The sequence below is a fragment of the Pyrenophora tritici-repentis genome (assembly GCF_003171515.1).
Source record: "Pyrenophora tritici-repentis strain M4 chromosome Unknown M4_contig_00028, whole genome shotgun sequence".
Classification (NCBI taxonomy): domain Eukaryota; kingdom Fungi; phylum Ascomycota; class Dothideomycetes; order Pleosporales; family Pleosporaceae; genus Pyrenophora; species Pyrenophora tritici-repentis.
Window position 1 is genome coordinate 1 of NW_027093991.1, and position 17451 is coordinate 17451.

Below are 17451 nucleotides of genomic sequence, written 5' to 3' on the forward strand. Positions count from 1 at the left end.
TTTTCTTCAATACCTGGCGCGCCTTTCTAAGCACGTCAATGATATCTGAGTATGTAGAAGCTAACGCAGTGGCGAAGTGATCGTCTACTTCAAATAGATCCTCGTATCGCGCGTATAGGCAAACCTGTGAGCCTAGTCTTTCTAGCATATCGATACCTTTCTGAAAGTAGCGAGATGCTGAAGATGCCATCTATCCATGTCAATCATATCCACTAAAAGTTGGATACACACCCTTACCTCCAGCAGAACACGCAGTGAACCCAGATGATGGCCGCCACTGGCACACCCTGTGACAAAATAAACAGATTTCGCGTACCTTTCAATGAACAATATGAAGGGCTCTAGTCGGGCATCAATCTGGCGGACGGCGCTCCTAGGGTTATGTCTCTCGTTCAAGACTTGTATGGTGGAATCAAGCTCCAGGAGTGTTGCTGTGTCGGTCGCGATTAGCTGCTTCCTCTGGTCAACAAACGCTTCTGTGTTTAGTTTGGACAACATAGTTGCTGGTCTCTGATGAAGCTTCTCGACTTCAGAGTTGACAGTCTTGATCAAATATAAGACAATAACTTGTATGTTAGGGCTCCCGCAGAAGGCGTCTGGGTAGCTTACAGCCCCTCCCCAACGCACACTAAGTACATACTGTGGTAGAGGGATAGCCTCAATAGTCAGAAGAGAGGCTGCCGACCCGCAATCGGTAGAGAGTAGAGAACAAGAAGGTATCCGAACAATAAACGGTAGTATTAAGAATGGTGTACGACAAGATGATCCCTGATGTCGAGCTTCTCCTCGCGGAGTCGCCTAAAATACTCAACCCTAGCCGATTACCTAACGCCGAACACGTGACAAGCTACTACACCACATACCTAAGCGAGATGCAGTAGCACCAGGCTGCGCAGTGCTATTACTATTGATGCTTTAGATCATGTCAACAAAATACGTGTGAGTTTGGTTGTGGAGGGTAGACAGGCGAGGAAGGCATGCCGCTCCGCGGGCCTTCCACAAACGAATGACGTTTTGCCACTCACGTCTTAACTAGGCAGTACCACGCATTCGTCGCATCTGGCGTTCACAACATCAACCTCGCATTCTCCCTAGCAAGCCTGCATGATAGCCGGTCAGACTGAATATGTCTTGGAGCGAAAGTTTGCAGCTATCGGCGTACTCCACTGACCCTCTAGATGCTAGACTGGTAGTCAACCACAGGCAGTATGCACGCCTACAACTTACGATCAGCGCTTTTCTTTTCCCTTCGCAAGCCTTGGTACTCTGCCTTGTGTAGCAATCAAGCAGACTGCTTATGTGCGTCGACAAGGACTTCCAGCCATTGCGCGTCCTGATCGGTCAGCTGCAGGTGACGAGCACACTGTGCTGCAAGCCATATAAGCCTGGAATTGCGGCCTCATCAACCATAGCCTCCTATGTTCGCAAGCTACCACATGGTTTTTGCCTTTCTCACAGATTTCGAGTGGTTTTGCGTATTGCGAACATAGCCTTTTCGCTTTTTTCTATCTCCACGCCTCGACACCACCACAGATGTCAATGAGCAAGCTGAGCGAGCTCAGCCAATTGGCTTGCTCAGCCAATTGAGCGGAGGCCAGCAGCTCGCTCGGCTCGCTCGGATTGGCTGAAACAGGGCTGTCAGCTCGCTCGGCTTGATGGGCTCAGTCCCGATTAGGAAAGTTATATAGAAACCTTGGTGTTGAGTTTCTCAGCTAATATCCCACTTATGTACACCGTATTTCGCGTCCATCTCCTCATCGCTGATAACCCCCTTTACAGGCACCTCACCACTGCCAAATCCAGCTCTTATCCATCGTCGATCGCACTGTATTGCTGCTAGAAGTTGCGGAGAAATGCTGCGCCGACGGGGCTCGAGGAGGTCACCCAGCTCGCTGAATAAGCGCTCACACTCACAGCTTGAGCCTGGGATTGATAGCATGTCGATAGCAAATTTGCTAAGGCTAGGGTGGCGATCGCGGAGTTCTACCCAGTATTTTATAGGGTCGACGCCCTCGCCAGCGATCGGTTCGCTGCGTTTCCAAGCCTCATATTCATCTTCCTCGTTCTCCGTAAGCCCTGCAGGCTCAATAAAGTTGTTGATAAAGTTGCCGCAATTTCTGGAGCATTAACGCGTGTTCTTTTTGCTGGCATTATAGCAACGGCGAGGTAGATAGTAGCTGCAAATAGAGACGCGTTGATGGAGTATAGATGAGTGTGGTGGGTGATAAGTAGTAAGTGAAGTGTCGCAAAAGGAGAATATGTTGCCAGGCGGTTAGCCGGAAATTTAGTAGCTTATTTGCTAGAAATATAGCAAAAAAGAGTGTATTTTATGTTATAACTAGGTTTCGAACTTACGCACTACACCTAAAAATCATCGTGAGATTGCCCCTCCACCAAGTCCTTCAGCCCCAAGTTTCCAACCGCCCCATCTAACCAAGCTAAGCAAGCTGACTGAGCGAGCGCCTATCCCTAAGCTCGCTCGGCTTGCAAGCGCGCATTGCGCGCTCAGCTCATTCGGCTTGGTCAAAACGTCCAAGCCGAGCGAGCTGAGCGAGCCGGCTCGCTCGTTGACAAGTATGGACACCACGAATATTTTGACAAGAGCTCTACCGAGCTCTTTCGGCTCTTGCATCATCAGCGAAGATGGCTTACTCCTGTCATGGGAGCGCTTACTCGAAATTCAGATCTCGTGGAAGTGGAGTCTTATCTGGGGGTGTTTTTTCGGAAACCATCACGCTCCCCAGATTTGTTCACTTGATGTCAGAGTTGGGGCGTTCCTGGGCCAAGGCCAAGAGGGCGCCTCATTCTGAGCAGTACATGGTACGAGGAAGTTGGCAAAGGTGCTCAATTCCAAGTGTTCAGGCATTCGGAAGTGGAGATTGTGGCGAAGCGAGTGCGTCTTGAAGTCATGGCAAATGACAATCCGGGCCAACTTCAGGACTTGGAGTTCGAGATTCGGGCACTGGCCAATTCGAAGATATATGAACATCCTAATATCATAGACTTATTGGATTGGGGATACGATACCATCCACGAACTACCCCCCGATGATCAAGATCTTAGGAACTTACAAATGCCATTGAGGGTTCCTGTACTGTACGTGGAGCCGGCGGTAGAACGGTCACTCGACAAGTTTCTGGAGGCCTCATGAACATGGATCACCCGCAGCCAGATCTGTAGGGACATTGCTGCCGGTCTAGAGTGCCTCAGGGACTGCCGTATCATACATAATGATCTGAAATCGGAAAATGTGCTGGTTTTTAGAGAGGGTGACAAATCGGACATTACGGCAAAATTGGCAGACTTTGGATTCGCTACTGATCCCAGAAGAACAAGAGCTTGACGTTCGCTTCTTATGGGAGAACAAAGGCCTGGAAACCTCCTGAATCATTGGATTACGACCACAGTCCGCAACAATCAATTAAGTGGGTCCTAGAAGGTTCAGATTGGATTGATTGATTACCGCTTTAAGCCTAGTAGTTACCTATAGGAGTTTAAGCCCTACCTAGATAGGTAAGTGGGTCTAGGAGAGTGACCGATTGAATTGATTGTTGCGGAGTCTAATTACGACCCTGTACGCCATAAAACCTGTAACGAAGACCTACTGTTCAAGTCAGAGAGCTATGCTTACGGAATGCTTGCCCTATATACGTTATTTTCACCACCCGGCCGGTCTTTTTCACTCCCGTTTAGTCGAGAGAAATATCACCGAGAACATGAAATCAACATTCGAGTGAAGAGTGATGATCTGAGTGTATCCCAGCAAGACATGCGCGCCACATGGGTTGCTATCGAGTCTAGCTTTCTTGCAGAGCACCCAGAGGACCGTCATCATGTGTCACTTTCAGAGCTGGAATTTTCCGCAACCGTACTGCCAGCTGGGTATGGCGGCACACAAGAGCCAAGACACTCATCAAGTAGCATATGCTAACAGTTGCTAGAAGCTTTGTATCGAACCAGGAGCAGCGCATATTGCCCCGTCGAAGACCACCACTTTACAACAAAGGATGGAGATTTTATATCAAGTTACAACCTGAGCTATTCCAACTTCTCAATACGGGTGTATCCACTGAATTGCAAGGCTATCCAGGAGATATTCTCTTTGGCATGGCGCTTAGCCGGGCGAGTGCAAAACTCAAAGAATACCACAGCGATGTAAAAAGCCTGATAAATGGAGCGACTGCCGTAGCTCAGCCCTCAATTCGCGCTGAAGGAATTGTAATGCGGATAAATTCTGCCATACCAGGCGGTGGTTCCGAAAAACACGCGCATACGCCTAATCCCAACCTTTACGAAGCCGCAGCATCTGGCTCAATCACGGCATTTTCAGACCTTCGGAAGTCTGATACCAATAAGGCTAGAACGGCCGAGCAAGTGTTTCGATGCAAAGGCGGATATAATCGCGAAAGCATTCTTGCAGCCAGATTCGAGTATACCGCTATCAAACAGAAGATCATATCCTCCGCCAACAGCAGTACCTCTCTCGCTCCTAGTGAGCTTTGCATTACAATCGGGCCAGATGAAATTTATGACGACCATTCTGACCCTCGGAATACGCTCTTACATCTCGCCGCTGCTTTCGGTGTGTGTGAAGCGATCATCCATTTGACAGAGGATAAGCATCTAGACTTGAATGCTCGAAATACGGAAGACGAGACACCGCTTTATAAAGCTAGCATAGCGGGACAGTATGAAGCCACCGTACTATTGCTAAATCTAGGTGCAGATCCTTCCATCTGCGTGAGAAGAACGCAAGTTACGTGCCTACATTGGCTTTTCGTGTTCGATCCATCACGCATGAGTGAAGTTGCCCGCGAATTGATGTCACATGGCACTCTTGTAGACAAATATGCAAGACCACTTGTCAATGGAAACTACATCTTTGAGGAATCTGTTCACTATCCTTTCCACTGGCCTATTGGGGCCCATACTTGTCAACAATTCGGCTAGCCTGATGGCCGGATGGCTGGATACCTATTTTCCTCAAGCCAACCAGCCGGCCGCAGGCCTCTTAAAATATGATGAAGGTGGAGAAACGTGTGTGAACTTGTTGTATTGGAGCTACGGGAGGAGGGAGAATATCTATGGTGCGCGCACGGAGCAGCTGACTAATCAGTGCCTGGCCAATCAGAGCGCGGGAAGCCTGATTCACCGTGAATACTAGTGAAGGCTCTCACCGCGTCTCGACAAAATAGGTATCCGCCCGGCTGAAGGGGGCCAAAAAGCTTGATGGCTTGAGGTGGCCTGATTGGTGGGTAGCATGTAGGCGCGTGGGCGTTAGTGGGCGTTGAGGCAGCTAGTTTTGCAGTAAAAGCCATCTCACGATAGTTTTATGGTGTTGTAGTTTAGCTTAGTAAGCCACGCAGATCATCCTCATGGACGCGTCGTGCCATATACACAGTATTTTCCGCCCCATCCACCCACGCTCTATATATTAAATTTGTTTAATATTTCATCACTATCTACTTGCCGTCGCCCTTATGCCTAACGCCCCCAAAAATCCCGCCAAACGTGGTGGTTCTGGCGCGTCACAACGCCCAAAGAAACGCGCCAAAGGCACCGCTAGTCAGCCTATTAATATTAACTCCTAGGAGCCACCAGAACCGTTAAAATCTCCTTCTCCTCTACCTCTCGCGAACGCCTTTCAAGCCCTAGTGAGCGCGTCCTAGGCCCCTACATTCGAAGCGCGAATTCGAGAGTTGCGCGCTGCAGACTCTATTACTGCACCACCTAAAGGCAGCGAGCATGCCACCGCGGCGGCTTTAGAAGCGCCTAATAAGGAGAGCGAGGAGGAAATTGAAGCGTTTAACGCTTATCTTATAGACAATCATAACGGCATAGATTAGAGTCGCTTAAAGAAGTTTTAGCTGCTACTCTCTACCTACAAATACAAGAAAAGCTAGGTCTATTAATATAGCTATCGCGTCGCTTCTCGCAGCGATCTAGCTCGAATTTTGTAGATTTGTCACCTTTGCTTTCGTAGCAAGGCCACCGACTTTAGGCGCGGGATCTTCTATACTACGAGCTTAATATTAGCTGCTAAGCGTTACCTGTTACGGGTCCATGGCCCCATATCGATAAGATTCTTATCTTATCGGACTAGCGCCTTGGCGCCCACAGCATAAGTTCGGGCTCACAACGTAGATAGCTCGATAGCTTGTATCTTGTCAAATCCAATCTTTCTTGATCGATCCCTCACATTACCTAGCTAATAAGAAGGTTAGCTATAAGATAGTGGCGCCTAGAAAGACACTAAAGATAAGGCTAGAAAGCAGTGTTTATAGCGCGCTGTAAGCTAGCAAACTACTCGCCTAAGCAGTCGCTAACTAGCTTAGCGGCTTTAATATTTAGCAGTTTTAGCTTACAGCTATAGGGTGGCTTATTAAGAATAATTACCTACTTTCTAAGTTCGAAAAGCCTGCTGTCACGGTAATCACCCTGATTCCCTGACACCTACGCTGGCAAATGGGTCGGGGTGTGGTTGGGGTTGGGTTAGAAATTTTGCGACCCCAACCCAACCCCAACCCATTTGTCAGCGCCAAGCTTAGGGTTGGGTTGGGGTTGGGTTGGGGTCGCACGGACCATGGGTTAGGGTTGGGTTATAGTAAAAAAATTGCAAGATGTATAATATAGATTTCAATAAAAGAAAAGTTTATATAGTATCACAGTAGATTAACACAGTGTAGCATTAACTAGTTTCATTTATAATATACAGAGGCTTCGCCAGCTAGCATTTAAGCACGTGTATCTAGATATATCTTATAATCTAGAGAAAAGCTAGTAACTCGCGCGCAAAGTAGCGCCTAGCCAATTGAGAATCCTTCTCTTGAATAGTAACCCTCTTTGCGTGAATAGCATTGATGTTGCAGTCTATAAAAGTTATTAAATGAAAAATAGTATAGGGTAGATAGACTATACCCTCAAAATAACCAACTAAGAAAGCTTCTGTAGCTTCCTGAAGAGCTTCGATTGCAGATCGTTGAAAGCGGATATCGGCCTTGTGCACCTGTGCAAATTCGCGCACTACGCGGGAAAAGGGGAGTTTTCGCAAGAGTAGTTCAAAACCTCTCTGGTATCTCTTGATTTCCCGTAATGCGACAGCTAAGCTAAATTAGAAAATAGCTGTGATAAACGACTGTGATAACCTACTGCCTGCCTTAAACTTGCGCTTCTTCTTAACAGCTACAGGTGCCTTTCGCGTAGACTTTCCTGCTACTTGACGTCTAGCCTTACTAGCAAGGGCCTTCTGAGCCGGCTTGCCGCCAGTAACTGTCTTGCCATCAGGACCACCCCGGCCGGCTTTACCGGTGACCTTAGGCCGTGGTTTTGTCCTTGCCATTGCGTAGTAGAGTAGATGATGAACGTAGGCGACGTATGTGATTAATTACTGTGATAAATGTGGTCGACAATTAAGAAAGTAGTAGGCTGAAAGAGTTAGGTAGCTGGAAAGTTTGGGCGACGGCAATTTCCCGATTTCCGCACTAGTAAAGGCAGCAGCGCACGGACTGCATGACGTAATTTGCTGTTTCACGATCGCATACAACCATTTCTGTTGCAAAATCAGTAGCGAGCATATCATACAAACGTGTTAAACTGCTGTGATAAACGCCGAGCTCGCGCATGCGTACAGCCCAAAAATGAAGGAATCATCGATGTGTTGATCATTTTGGGTAATTTCCGCGTTTTCGCGCTAGCGCAGGCAGCAGCGCACGGACCATTTCTAGGTGAGCATAATGCTGTCTACCCATTTCTCCAGCCCCTGACGCCCAGTAACTCCAACACCTAATAACTCTCTTTACTACATTGAAAACACCCCATTTACAACAGCGCATTATCACAGTCCCCGCCATGCCTGTCGCGAAAGAGCAAGTCGGCGACGTACCTGAAGGCCTAGTTCCAGCCATCAAACTTGAACCTCCGCCTGGGTTCGAACAAGATGAGTGGGAGCAGCTTACCGATGTAATAATCACAGCCATTTATCACAGCTTATGCTAATATAAGCAGGGATTTGCGTGTGAAGCTGACGAGATTGACGGTATCTTAGATCAAAGAGGTAGTGGGGGTTCACGAAAAGGCCGACCTATCAATTTGAGCGTCCCCTATACTGGCTCTCTGAGTGGTAGCGCCCGTGCTATTGCTCAACGTGAACGCAAAGCTCTTTTCGATAAAGAGGAGAAGGTACTTGAAAGCGTTAGAACAGCCGACCGCTCCGCGAAGTACCAACTGAAGAAATCGCTTTTGCAACAGCCTAAGTATAAATTAGCAAATAGTGCTAGACAGGCTAAGCTGCTAGAGAAAGAGTGGGATATACTTTCAGAGAAGCGGTTTACCCAGAAAAAGTCTGGTAAGTTATCACAGCTGTTTATCATAGACATCTGCTAATAGACTATCCCAAGTGGCGAAGGATATACTAGCAATACCAATTGCTCAGGTTGGGGTTGAAAGAGTTTTCAATGTTGCTAAGGATGTTATTGGTAGTCGGAGGCACCGACTATCTGCCCGGACAATACAGCAGATAATGGTTCTTAAGGATACAATATCTCAAGAGGAAGAACAGGGTCTAGACTACCTAGTTGCTCAATTAGGGGAGGATGGAGAGCCAATTGACGAGGTTAATGATCTTTTTGAGCTTCCAGCCTCGTTAGAGCATACCTTCGATATAGATGAGGAGAACCAGACTACAGAAGAAGAGTCGGAGGAAGAGGTCCAGGAGGAGCGTCAATTGCCACCTCGAAAGCGCCAGCGTCCTCAGCGCTACCGTGATAATTAGCTGTGTTAATATATCTCGTTTTATGTATCTAATATATCATCAACGTGTACACATTATCTTAATTAAGTGTTGTTCCGTTAAAGTACCCAAAAAATATAACCCAACCCCAACCCAACCCAACCCAACCCAAGCCCAACCCTACCACTTGGTCTGTGCGACCCCAGCCCAGCCCTAACCCATGGTCTGTGCGACCCCAACCCAACCCTAACCCATGGTCTGTGCGACCCCAACCCAACCCCAACCCAAGACTGGGTATACCCAACCCATTTGTCAGCGTACTGACACCTGAACGGCCATAGACGCTAGGTGCTCCCGTAAGCACCTGGCATCTGTTGATTAGCTAAGAGCAGCTAAGACCCCGCGCTAAGCGCACAGGCCCCGCTTATATCTGCTCACCGCAACTTGAACCTGTTCTGTTTCCTTACGCAACGTCTTGTATCTACACTGGATAGTAACTACGATCAATAAAGAACTGTAAAGACTATCTTCTGTCTGTGTTCGACTGCGACGTAGTCTCTCGTGACACCTGCCTTTCGCGCTATAATAGCCCTCGCTAACCTACTTACTAAGGACGCGCTTTAGAGCTCTTATAATAGCGTTGCGCGATACGTTATACGCCTCTACGACTACCTGTTGCCACTAGTTGTTAAGGAACTTTCACGATTAGTAACTAAGATCTACCTAAGCTTTGACGGATGGACGACAAAGGGCGGCAAGAAGGGCTTTCTTAGTATCGTCACCTACTACGTCACGGCCGACGGCAAGCTTCGCGACTTGCCTATCGCGCTACCTTAACTTATAGGCGCCTATACTGGTGAGAGGATAGCTAAGGTGGTACTAATAATTTTACAGAAGTTTAAAATAAACACGCGCAAGATTAGTTACTTCGTGCTTAATAACGCTAGCAATAACGACTCTATGATACAAGCGATTGCGCACAAACTAGAGTGGGATTTTGACCCTATCTACCGCCGCCTCCGCTGCGGCCCTTACACGCTTAATCTTATTAGCTAGGTGCTCCTTTAGGGTAGGATACGCTGACAAATGGGTTGGGTATACCCAGTCTTGGGTTGGGGTTGGGTTGGGGTCGCACAGACCATGGGTTAGGGTTGGGTTGGGGTCGCACAGACCATGGGTTAGGGCTGGGCTGGGGTCGCACAGACCAAGTGGTAGGGTTGGGCTTGGGTTGGGTTGGGTTGGGTTGGGGTTGGGTTATATTTTTTGGGTACTTTAACGGAACAACACTTAATTAAGATAATGTGTACACGTTGATGATATATTAGATACATAAAACGAGATATATTAACACAGCTAATTATCACGGTAGCGCTGAGGACGCTGGCGCTTTCGAGGTGGCAATTGACGCTCCTCCTGGACCTCTTCCTCCGACTCTTCTTCTGTAGTCTGGTTCTCCTCATCTATATCGAAGGTATGCTCTAACGAGGCTGGAAGCTCAAAAAGATCATTAACCTCGTCAATTGGCTCTCCATCCTCCCCTAATTGAGCAACTAGGTAGTCTAGACCCTGTTCTTCCTCTTGAGATATTGTATCCTTAAGAACCATTATCTGCTGTATTGTCCGGGCAGATAGTCGGTGCCTCCGACTACCAATAACATCCTTAGCAACATTGAAAACTCTTTCAACCCCAACCTGAGCAATTGGTATTGCTAGTATATCCTTCGCCACTTGGGATAGTCTATTAGCAGATGTCTATGATAAACAGCTGTGATAACTTACCAGACTTTTTCTGGGTAAACCGCTTCTCTGAAAGTATATCCCACTCTTTCTCTAGCAGCTTAGCCTGTCTAGCACTATTTGCTAATTTATACTTAGGCTGTTGCAAAAGCGATTTCTTCAGTTGGTACTTCGCGGAGCGGTCGGCTGTTCTAACGCTTTCAAGTACCTTCTCCTCTTTATCGAAAAGAGCTTTGCGTTCACGTTGAGCAATAGCACGGGCGCTACCACTCAGAGAGCCAGTATAGGGGACGCTCAAATTGATAGGTCGGCCTTTTCGTGAACCCCCACTACCTCTTTGATCTAAGATACCGTCAATCTCGTCAGCTTCACACGCAAATCCCTGCTTATATTAGCATAAGCTGTGATAAATGGCTGTGATTATTACATCGGTAAGCTGCTCCCACTCATCTTGTTCGAACCCAGGCGGAGGTTCAAGTTTGATGGCTGGAACTAGGCCTTCAGGTACGTCGCCGACTTGCTCTTTCGCGACAGGCATGGCGGGGACTGTGATAATGCGCTGTTGTAAATGGGGTGTTTTCAATGTAGTAAAGAGAGTTATTAGGTGTTGGGAGTTACTGGGCGTCAGGGGCTGGAGAAATGGGTAGACAGCATTATGCTCACCTAGAAATGGTCCGTGCGCTGCTGCCTGCGCTAGCGCGAAAACGCGGAAATTACCCAAAATGATCAACACATCGATGATTCCTTCATTTTTGGGCTGTACGCATGCGCGAGCTCGGCGTTTATCACAGCAGTTTAACACGTTTGTATGATATGCTCGCTACTGATTTTGCAACAGAAATGGTTGTATGCGATCGTGAAACAGCAAATTACGTCATGCAGTCCGTGCGCTGCTGCCTTTACTAGTGCGGAAATCGGGAAATTGCCGTCGCCCAAACTTTCCAGCTACCTAACTCTTTCAGCCTACTACTTTCTTAATTGTCGACCACATTTATCACAGTAATTAATCACATACGTCGCCTACGTTCATCATCTACTCTACTACGCAATGGCAAGGACAAAACCACGGCCTAAGGTCACCGGTAAAGCCGGCCGGGGTGGTCCTGATGGCAAGACAGTTACTGGCGGCAAGCCGGCTCAGAAGGCCCTTGCTAGTAAGGCTAGACGTCAAGTAGCAGGAAAGTCTACGCGAAAGGCACCTGTAGCTGTTAAGAAGAAGCGCAAGTTTAAGGCAGGCAGTAGGTTATCACAGTCGTTTATCACAGCTATTTTCTAATTTAGCTTAGCTGTCGCATTACGGGAAATCAAGAGATACCAGAGAGGTTTTGAACTACTCTTGCGAAAACTCCCCTTTTCCCGCGTAGTGCGCGAATTTGCACAGGTGCACAAGGCCGATATCCGCTTTCAACGATCTGCAATCGAAGCTCTTCAGGAAGCTACAGAAGCTTTCTTAGTTGGTTATTTTGAGGGTATAGTCTATCTACCCTATACTATTTTTCATTTAATAACTTTTATAGACTGCAACATCAATGCTATTCACGCAAAGAGGGTTACTATTCAAGAGAAGGATTCTCAATTGGCTAGGCGCTACTTTGCGCGCGAGTTACTAGCTTTTCTCTAGATTATAAGATATATCTAGATACACGTGCTTAAATGCTAGCTGGCGAAGCCTCTGTATATTATAAATGAAACTAGTTAATGCTACACTGTGTTAATCTACTGTGATACTATATAAACTTTTCTTTTATTGAAATCTATATTATACATCTTGCAATTTTTTTACTATAACCCAACCCTAACCCATGGTCCGTGCGACCCCAACCCAACCCCAACCCAACCCTAAGCTTGGCGTTGACAAATGGGTTGGGGTTGGGTTGGGGTCGCAAAATTTCTAACCCAACCCCAACCACACCCCGACCCATTTGCCAGCGTAGCTACGATACTCTATCCTTGCTACAAAACATATTGCGATACACAGTAGGAGCCTGCGGGGCTAGTGTTAAATAATTACAATTTTTAAGCTTTATAGGCAACGTATAAAGGCTTACTAAGGCCTCGTATATAGCTACGTGTTAGAACAAGGTCTCCTCTGGTGGTATGACTACCATAGGCGACCGAGTAGAGGTACGAAAGGTAACCCTGTATTGGATTGAACTTCACTAAGAGCTATTGTTCTATCTACTTGTTGTTATGATGATCTTAGGACGTACATGACAGATCATCATTCCGCGTCGGTCCTTCTGCTCGGGCTTACTCCACGAACCTCACCTCGCCGACCTGGACTGAACCTAACATATTCTTAACACTCCCCTCAGGGCAGGTCCGGTCCAAGGACAACTCCTAATTGGTTCTTGAATCTCTCGAATGCGACTCGCTGCAATGGCTTTGTCATTCCATCAGCCACCATGTCTGCAGTTGGAACGTAGGCCACATCGAGTTTGCCTTGTTCTGCTAGGTCTCGGATAAAATGATAACAGACGTCGATGTGCTTTGATCTTTCGTGAAGGTGAGGGTTCTTTGTAAGTGCAATGGCACCCTGGTTGTCTCCTAGCATCTGGACCTTGTTGGTGTCTTTTCCAATGTACTTTGGGAACCCAAGATCTCTAAACATTTGAGCAATCCACTGGCCTTGCTTGCAGCATGTTGATAGTGCGATGTATTCAGATTCGCAGCTTGACGTTGCAACAGACCGTTGCTTCTTGCTAGACCATGATATTGGACCTCCGTAGAACATTGCAGTGCTCCCTGAAACGCTCTTTCGGTCTACCATGTCGCTTGCCCAGTCAGCATCAGAGTAGATGACAAATTGCGAGTGTACTCCCCCTGGTCCGTAGCGTAGCTTCAATGTCACTGTCGACCTTAGATATCGTAGCAGGTTCTTCAACGCATGGCCATGGTGTTCTGCTGGATCGCTCATGTATTGGCTTAGCTTTCCGAGGGTGAATGCAATGTCTGGACGTGTAAGAACCATAGCAAACATAAGGCTCCCTATCACTTGCTGGTATTCAGTGATGTCGATTCGGGTGTCGTTGTCAGTGGCTGGCCTAAATGAAGTGTAATCTGCAGATGGAATCTTCTTGTCTCTGTGTTGTTTGCTAGACATTCCAAACTTGTCAAGTACTGCGTGTAGGTACTGTTCTTGATCGAGGTAGATTGTGCGGCGCTTTCTGTCTCGCGTAACTCGTACTCCAAGGATCTTATGAATCTCCCCCAGGTTCTTGGTGTTGAATCTTCCAGAAAGCTTCTCGTAGAACCAATCAATTTGAGCTCGATCTTTTGCAGCAGCAGCAATGTCATCAACGTAGACGAGGATACGGAGTTGTTTTTCTTTGTGGATAAACATGCACGGGTCTGCGAGGCTTTGTACGAATCCCCATGCCAGAAGTTCTTTCTTTATCAACAAGTTCCAGTCGCGAGCAGCCTGTTTGAGTCCGTATAAGCTGCGGAGAACTCTAAGGACGTATCCTTTTTTGACTTCTACTCCTTGGGGTTGCTTAAGAAAGATCTCTTCCTTCAAGTGCGACTCTGTGAATGCATTCTTAATGTCAAAGTGGAAACATTCCAGGTTTTCCGCTGCGACAGTGGCCATAAACAGACGTAAGGTGTCCATGCGGACTGTCGGGGCAAAAGTCTCGTTGTAGTCTGTTCCGTGTGCTTGCGTAAAACCTCTTGCCACAAGGCGTGCCTTAAACCTCTCAACAGTCCCGTCGAGATTCGTTTTGACTGTAAAAACCCACTTTGAATCAACCATGTTCGCGTCTTTTGGCTTTGGAACTTCCTCCCAGGTTCGATTCTCTATTAACGCGATTATCTCTTCAAGTATTGCTGCTTTCCATTGCTTTCCATACTTTGGGTCGTTGATAGCTTGCTCGTGTGTCTGGGGGATCTGGATTCCTGCGATCTCGGTTGCTGCGAAAGCCTTCTCAGATAGTCGTGTTTGCTCTTCTGTAAGGCCAACTTGGGCTAGCATAGCTTTAACGATCTTGCTAAATCTCTCGTCCTCAACAATCTCTTCGTTAGACCTCTTCCGTTTGGCTTGTCTAGTGAAGTATCGTGGAATCTCCTTTTCTCGTACAGACTGGGTACACGGTTCTTCGGGCCCCTCTTCGTTCACAAGATTAGGAACCCGCTCATCAGATGGTGCAGTAGGAGGAATAGTAGTTAGCCTCCTTGGTCTTCCTCTGTGACGCTTCACTGGTTCATGAGTTAGCTCTGCCGAAGATGGTTCCATTAGGTTCTCGGAAACTGGTTCTATTGGTTCTGCAGGAGATGGTTCCATTGGTTCGGTAGGAGATGGTTCCATTGGTTCTGCAGGAGATGGTTCCATTCGTTCGGTAGGAGTTGGTTCCATTCGTTCGGCAGGAGATAATTCTAGATCCTTCCTAGGTCTTCCTCTTGGTTTTCGGTCTGGCATCGTATTCTGCGTTCCTTGTGGTCCAGCTGGTATGTTTCGCAGTCGTAGTTCAACTTTCCCTCCAGGGGTGTATTCGTCCACTGACAATCGGCTTGTCCTTGAGGTGTATCCAAGCTCTGGCGAATAGAACTTGAACTGCTTATTTGTTGTCTCAGAATATCCCATAAATACTCCAATTCTGCCACGGTCCACGAGCTTGTCATGTCGTTGGTCTGCTGGAATCGTTTTAGGGTTGATGTACGAATAGCATTTGCTCCCCCATACACGGATGTGGTCAATGGATGGTTTCGTTCCTGTGAATGCCTCTTCAGGACTGACTTGCTTTCCATTGATCATAGGTCCTGTGTTTGTACGGTTGCGTAGGTATGCGTCTGCTTCGACAGCTTCATCCCAAAACTCAATTGGTAAACCAGCGTCTTTCAACATTGCTCTCATATCAGCTTCAGCAGTTTGGATGTTTCGCTCGGCTGGTCCATTCTGGTGTGAGGAAGCAATTGTTGTAGGCTGAATTTCCACGCCTTGTGTAACTCTCCATTCCTCAGCTTGCTGTAGAAGTTCTGGTGCATTGTCGGTTCCAGCAGCTTTGACTTTCTCGCCAGTTTGATGTTCTACAAAGGTCTTCCAGATTCGGAGTTCCCGTTGTGCGTCTCCCTTTTTCTTCAGCGGGATAACCCAGTTTTTCCGCGTGTAGCTATCAATAATTTGGAGGAACCACCTGTTTCCTCGTAGAGATGTTGGAAAGGGTCCAGCAATGTCAAACTGTACTAAGGCTAGCTTCGTGGCCTTGTGCTCTCTTAGCTGCTTAGGGATGCTGTTCTTCATCTTTGTCAGGGAACACACTTCGCAGATTTCAATCTTCTCTGGAACTTGAATCTTCTTCTGGAGAGTTGTAACTTCGTGGAGTTTGGCAATCTTTGTAGGTCCTAGGTGTGCGAAACGTCTGTGATACAGCAGGTATCTCTCCTTTTCATTAACCTTAAGCTCGCTCTTAACTGGTGTATGGGGTTCCGTGCCTAGGAATGCTGTCTCGTGGTATCCATCGGCAATGTGTGACACTACGTAGAGGCCGTCGTCCATAGTTGCTTTAATAATGATCTCCTTTCCTAGTTTGAAGCATAGTACGTGTGAATTGAAACGACCCTTCAGGCCTGCTGCGCAAATTCTTCTCCCTGATAACAAATTGACTCCAAGGTTAGGTACAAGCAGTACTTCTGACAACCATGTCGACGATCCGTCTTTACACACCACTTGAGCTTCTCCTTTCCAGTCTGCATATAATTCTCCCCCTCCAACCCGAACTAGTCTTCGCTTGATCTTCATCATTCGTCTAAACAATGAGGGTTGGTCAGACATGTGGGAGGAGGCGCCAGTGTCGGCAGCCCAAGTAGATGGAGAGGCCTTACCGACAATGTCTTTTGAGAGACGGCATGTCTCAATTTCCTCGGGTTCAGAGTCTGAGGTCTCGGATAATTCATCTGACTCTGAATTGACTTCTTCGGCTCCATATGCTTTGCCAGTCTTTTTGTGAGAATTCCTTTGCTTGAGTGTCTTAATAGGCGGCTTAGATGATTTCTTAGCGTCGTATTCCTTAAGGAGCTTTCGAGCTCTCTCACGTCTTGGACAGTCTCGTACGCCATGGGCTCCGTCACAAAGGAAGCATTGGACCATAAACTTAGTACCAGATTCGGAGTCAGACGATAGTGGTGAGCTCTTGTGATTTCGGCGCTTGTAAGGCGGAACATACTTCTCCGTCTTCCGGAATGCTGGGAGAGCTTTTTCGTCGGCGTCTTGCTGGTCTCGAACCTCCTTCTCTTCCAGAAACTTAAGTTTCTGTTCAACCGTAAGGTTAAGTTGGGCGTTTAAGGTGTCAATCGTAGTCTTAAATTCTTTCGGGAGTGATCTAATAAGAACGAGTAGTAGTGCAGAGTCCTTGTAAGCTCCGTTGGTGTCAGCGTCTGCTGCTACGAGTTTGCGTCGGTATTCCTTTAGCTTTTCCCATGATCCAACAATTGTGTTCCCAGGATTGAATGTGAACGTTTGAATTCTGGTCATGTAAATGTTGGCGGTTGTGGCGTCAGTTTGGGTGTACTTCTTTTGTAGGTAGGCCCAGAACTGGAAGGCAGTGTCGTATTCGTCAATAAGGGCTTGGTCATCTTCAGTAAGCGACCGAAACAAGAGATCGATTGCAGTGGCTTCATCTTCTAGGTACTTGTCTCTTTTTTCAATGTTGACGCGGATCTTAGTATGCTTGTCTGCTTCAGCAATTTCCAACTCTTCCATAGCCTCCGTTAGTTCACCGGCTATTGCTATTTGGCAGTGCTGTACCAGGTTTTTCTCGCAGACATAGAAGACTTTCTTCCCCTTAAGCTTGACCTTGTTTCGGCGGAACCAAGTATCGTGGTTTTCAGCTGTAAGTTGGGGAATCTTCCATTCTTCCTTCTCTACAGCCATCTTGTGTGTTTTGAGTTGGTGAGACTATTATGCGAGCAAGGTACGTGGTATGATGCTAAGAGTGTAGGTGATGCGGGCGATGCGGGCGATACAGGCGATGCGGGCGATGCGGGCGATCCGG

The 17451-nt window shown here is 47.3% G+C and overlaps 8 protein-coding genes across 8 annotated transcripts; 3 read left to right on the plus strand and 5 right to left on the minus strand.

The window, feature by feature from the left end:
- Nucleotides 1-13: 13 nt before the first annotated feature.
- Nucleotides 14-498, minus strand: PtrM4_152980 (uncharacterized protein; the record flags this gene model as incomplete). Its single annotated transcript, XM_066110235.1, has 2 exons — nucleotides 14-190; nucleotides 238-498. Coding segments are annotated over 2 exons (438 nt in total), but the record flags the coding sequence as incomplete, so codon positions are not given.
- A 1210-nt stretch (nucleotides 499-1708) lies between these two features.
- On the minus strand, nucleotides 1709-3186 carry PtrM4_152990 (uncharacterized protein; the record flags this gene model as incomplete). The annotated part of the gene is made up of 2 exons (XM_066110236.1): nucleotides 1709-2076; nucleotides 3072-3186. The coding sequence occupies 2 exons, from the start codon at nucleotides 3184-3186 to the stop codon at nucleotides 1709-1711; spliced, it is 483 nt and encodes a 160-aa protein (XP_065958728.1).
- A 583-nt stretch (nucleotides 3187-3769) lies between these two features.
- On the plus strand, nucleotides 3770-4805 carry PtrM4_153000 (uncharacterized protein; the record flags this gene model as incomplete). Its single annotated transcript, XM_066110237.1, has 3 exons — nucleotides 3770-3882; nucleotides 3942-4688; nucleotides 4727-4805. The coding sequence occupies 3 exons, from the start codon at nucleotides 3770-3772 to the stop codon at nucleotides 4803-4805; spliced, it is 939 nt and encodes a 312-aa protein (XP_065958729.1).
- A 1961-nt stretch (nucleotides 4806-6766) lies between these two features.
- On the minus strand, nucleotides 6767-7339 carry PtrM4_153010 (HHT1, Histones H3 and H4; the record flags this gene model as incomplete). Its single annotated transcript, XM_001932041.2, has 3 exons — nucleotides 6767-6870; nucleotides 6919-7101; nucleotides 7150-7339. 3 exons carry the CDS (start codon nucleotides 7337-7339, stop codon nucleotides 6767-6769), a joined length of 477 nt encoding a protein of 158 aa, XP_001932076.1.
- Nucleotides 7340-7848: 509 nt separating this feature from the next.
- On the plus strand, nucleotides 7849-8770 carry PtrM4_153020 (Dimer-Tnp-hAT domain containing protein; the record flags this gene model as incomplete). Its single annotated transcript, XM_066110238.1, has 3 exons — nucleotides 7849-7959; nucleotides 8005-8344; nucleotides 8397-8770. The coding sequence occupies 3 exons, from the start codon at nucleotides 7849-7851 to the stop codon at nucleotides 8768-8770; spliced, it is 825 nt and encodes a 274-aa protein (XP_065958730.1).
- A 1311-nt stretch (nucleotides 8771-10081) lies between these two features.
- Nucleotides 10082-11003, minus strand: PtrM4_153030 (Dimer-Tnp-hAT domain containing protein; the record flags this gene model as incomplete). The annotated part of the gene is made up of 3 exons (XM_066110239.1): nucleotides 10082-10455; nucleotides 10508-10847; nucleotides 10893-11003. 3 exons carry the CDS (start codon nucleotides 11001-11003, stop codon nucleotides 10082-10084), a joined length of 825 nt encoding a protein of 274 aa, XP_065958731.1.
- Nucleotides 11004-11513: 510 nt separating this feature from the next.
- On the plus strand, nucleotides 11514-12086 carry PtrM4_153040 (HHT1, Histones H3 and H4; the record flags this gene model as incomplete). The annotated part of the gene is made up of 3 exons (XM_066110240.1): nucleotides 11514-11703; nucleotides 11752-11934; nucleotides 11983-12086. The coding sequence occupies 3 exons, from the start codon at nucleotides 11514-11516 to the stop codon at nucleotides 12084-12086; spliced, it is 477 nt and encodes a 158-aa protein (XP_065958732.1).
- A 690-nt stretch (nucleotides 12087-12776) lies between these two features.
- PtrM4_153050 (UBN2 multi-domain protein) lies at nucleotides 12777-17330 on the minus strand (the record flags this gene model as incomplete). Its single annotated transcript, XM_066110241.1, has 1 exon — nucleotides 12777-17330. The coding sequence occupies one exon, from the start codon at nucleotides 17328-17330 to the stop codon at nucleotides 12777-12779; it is 4554 nt and encodes a 1517-aa protein (XP_065958733.1).
- Nucleotides 17331-17451: the final 121 nt, after the last annotated feature.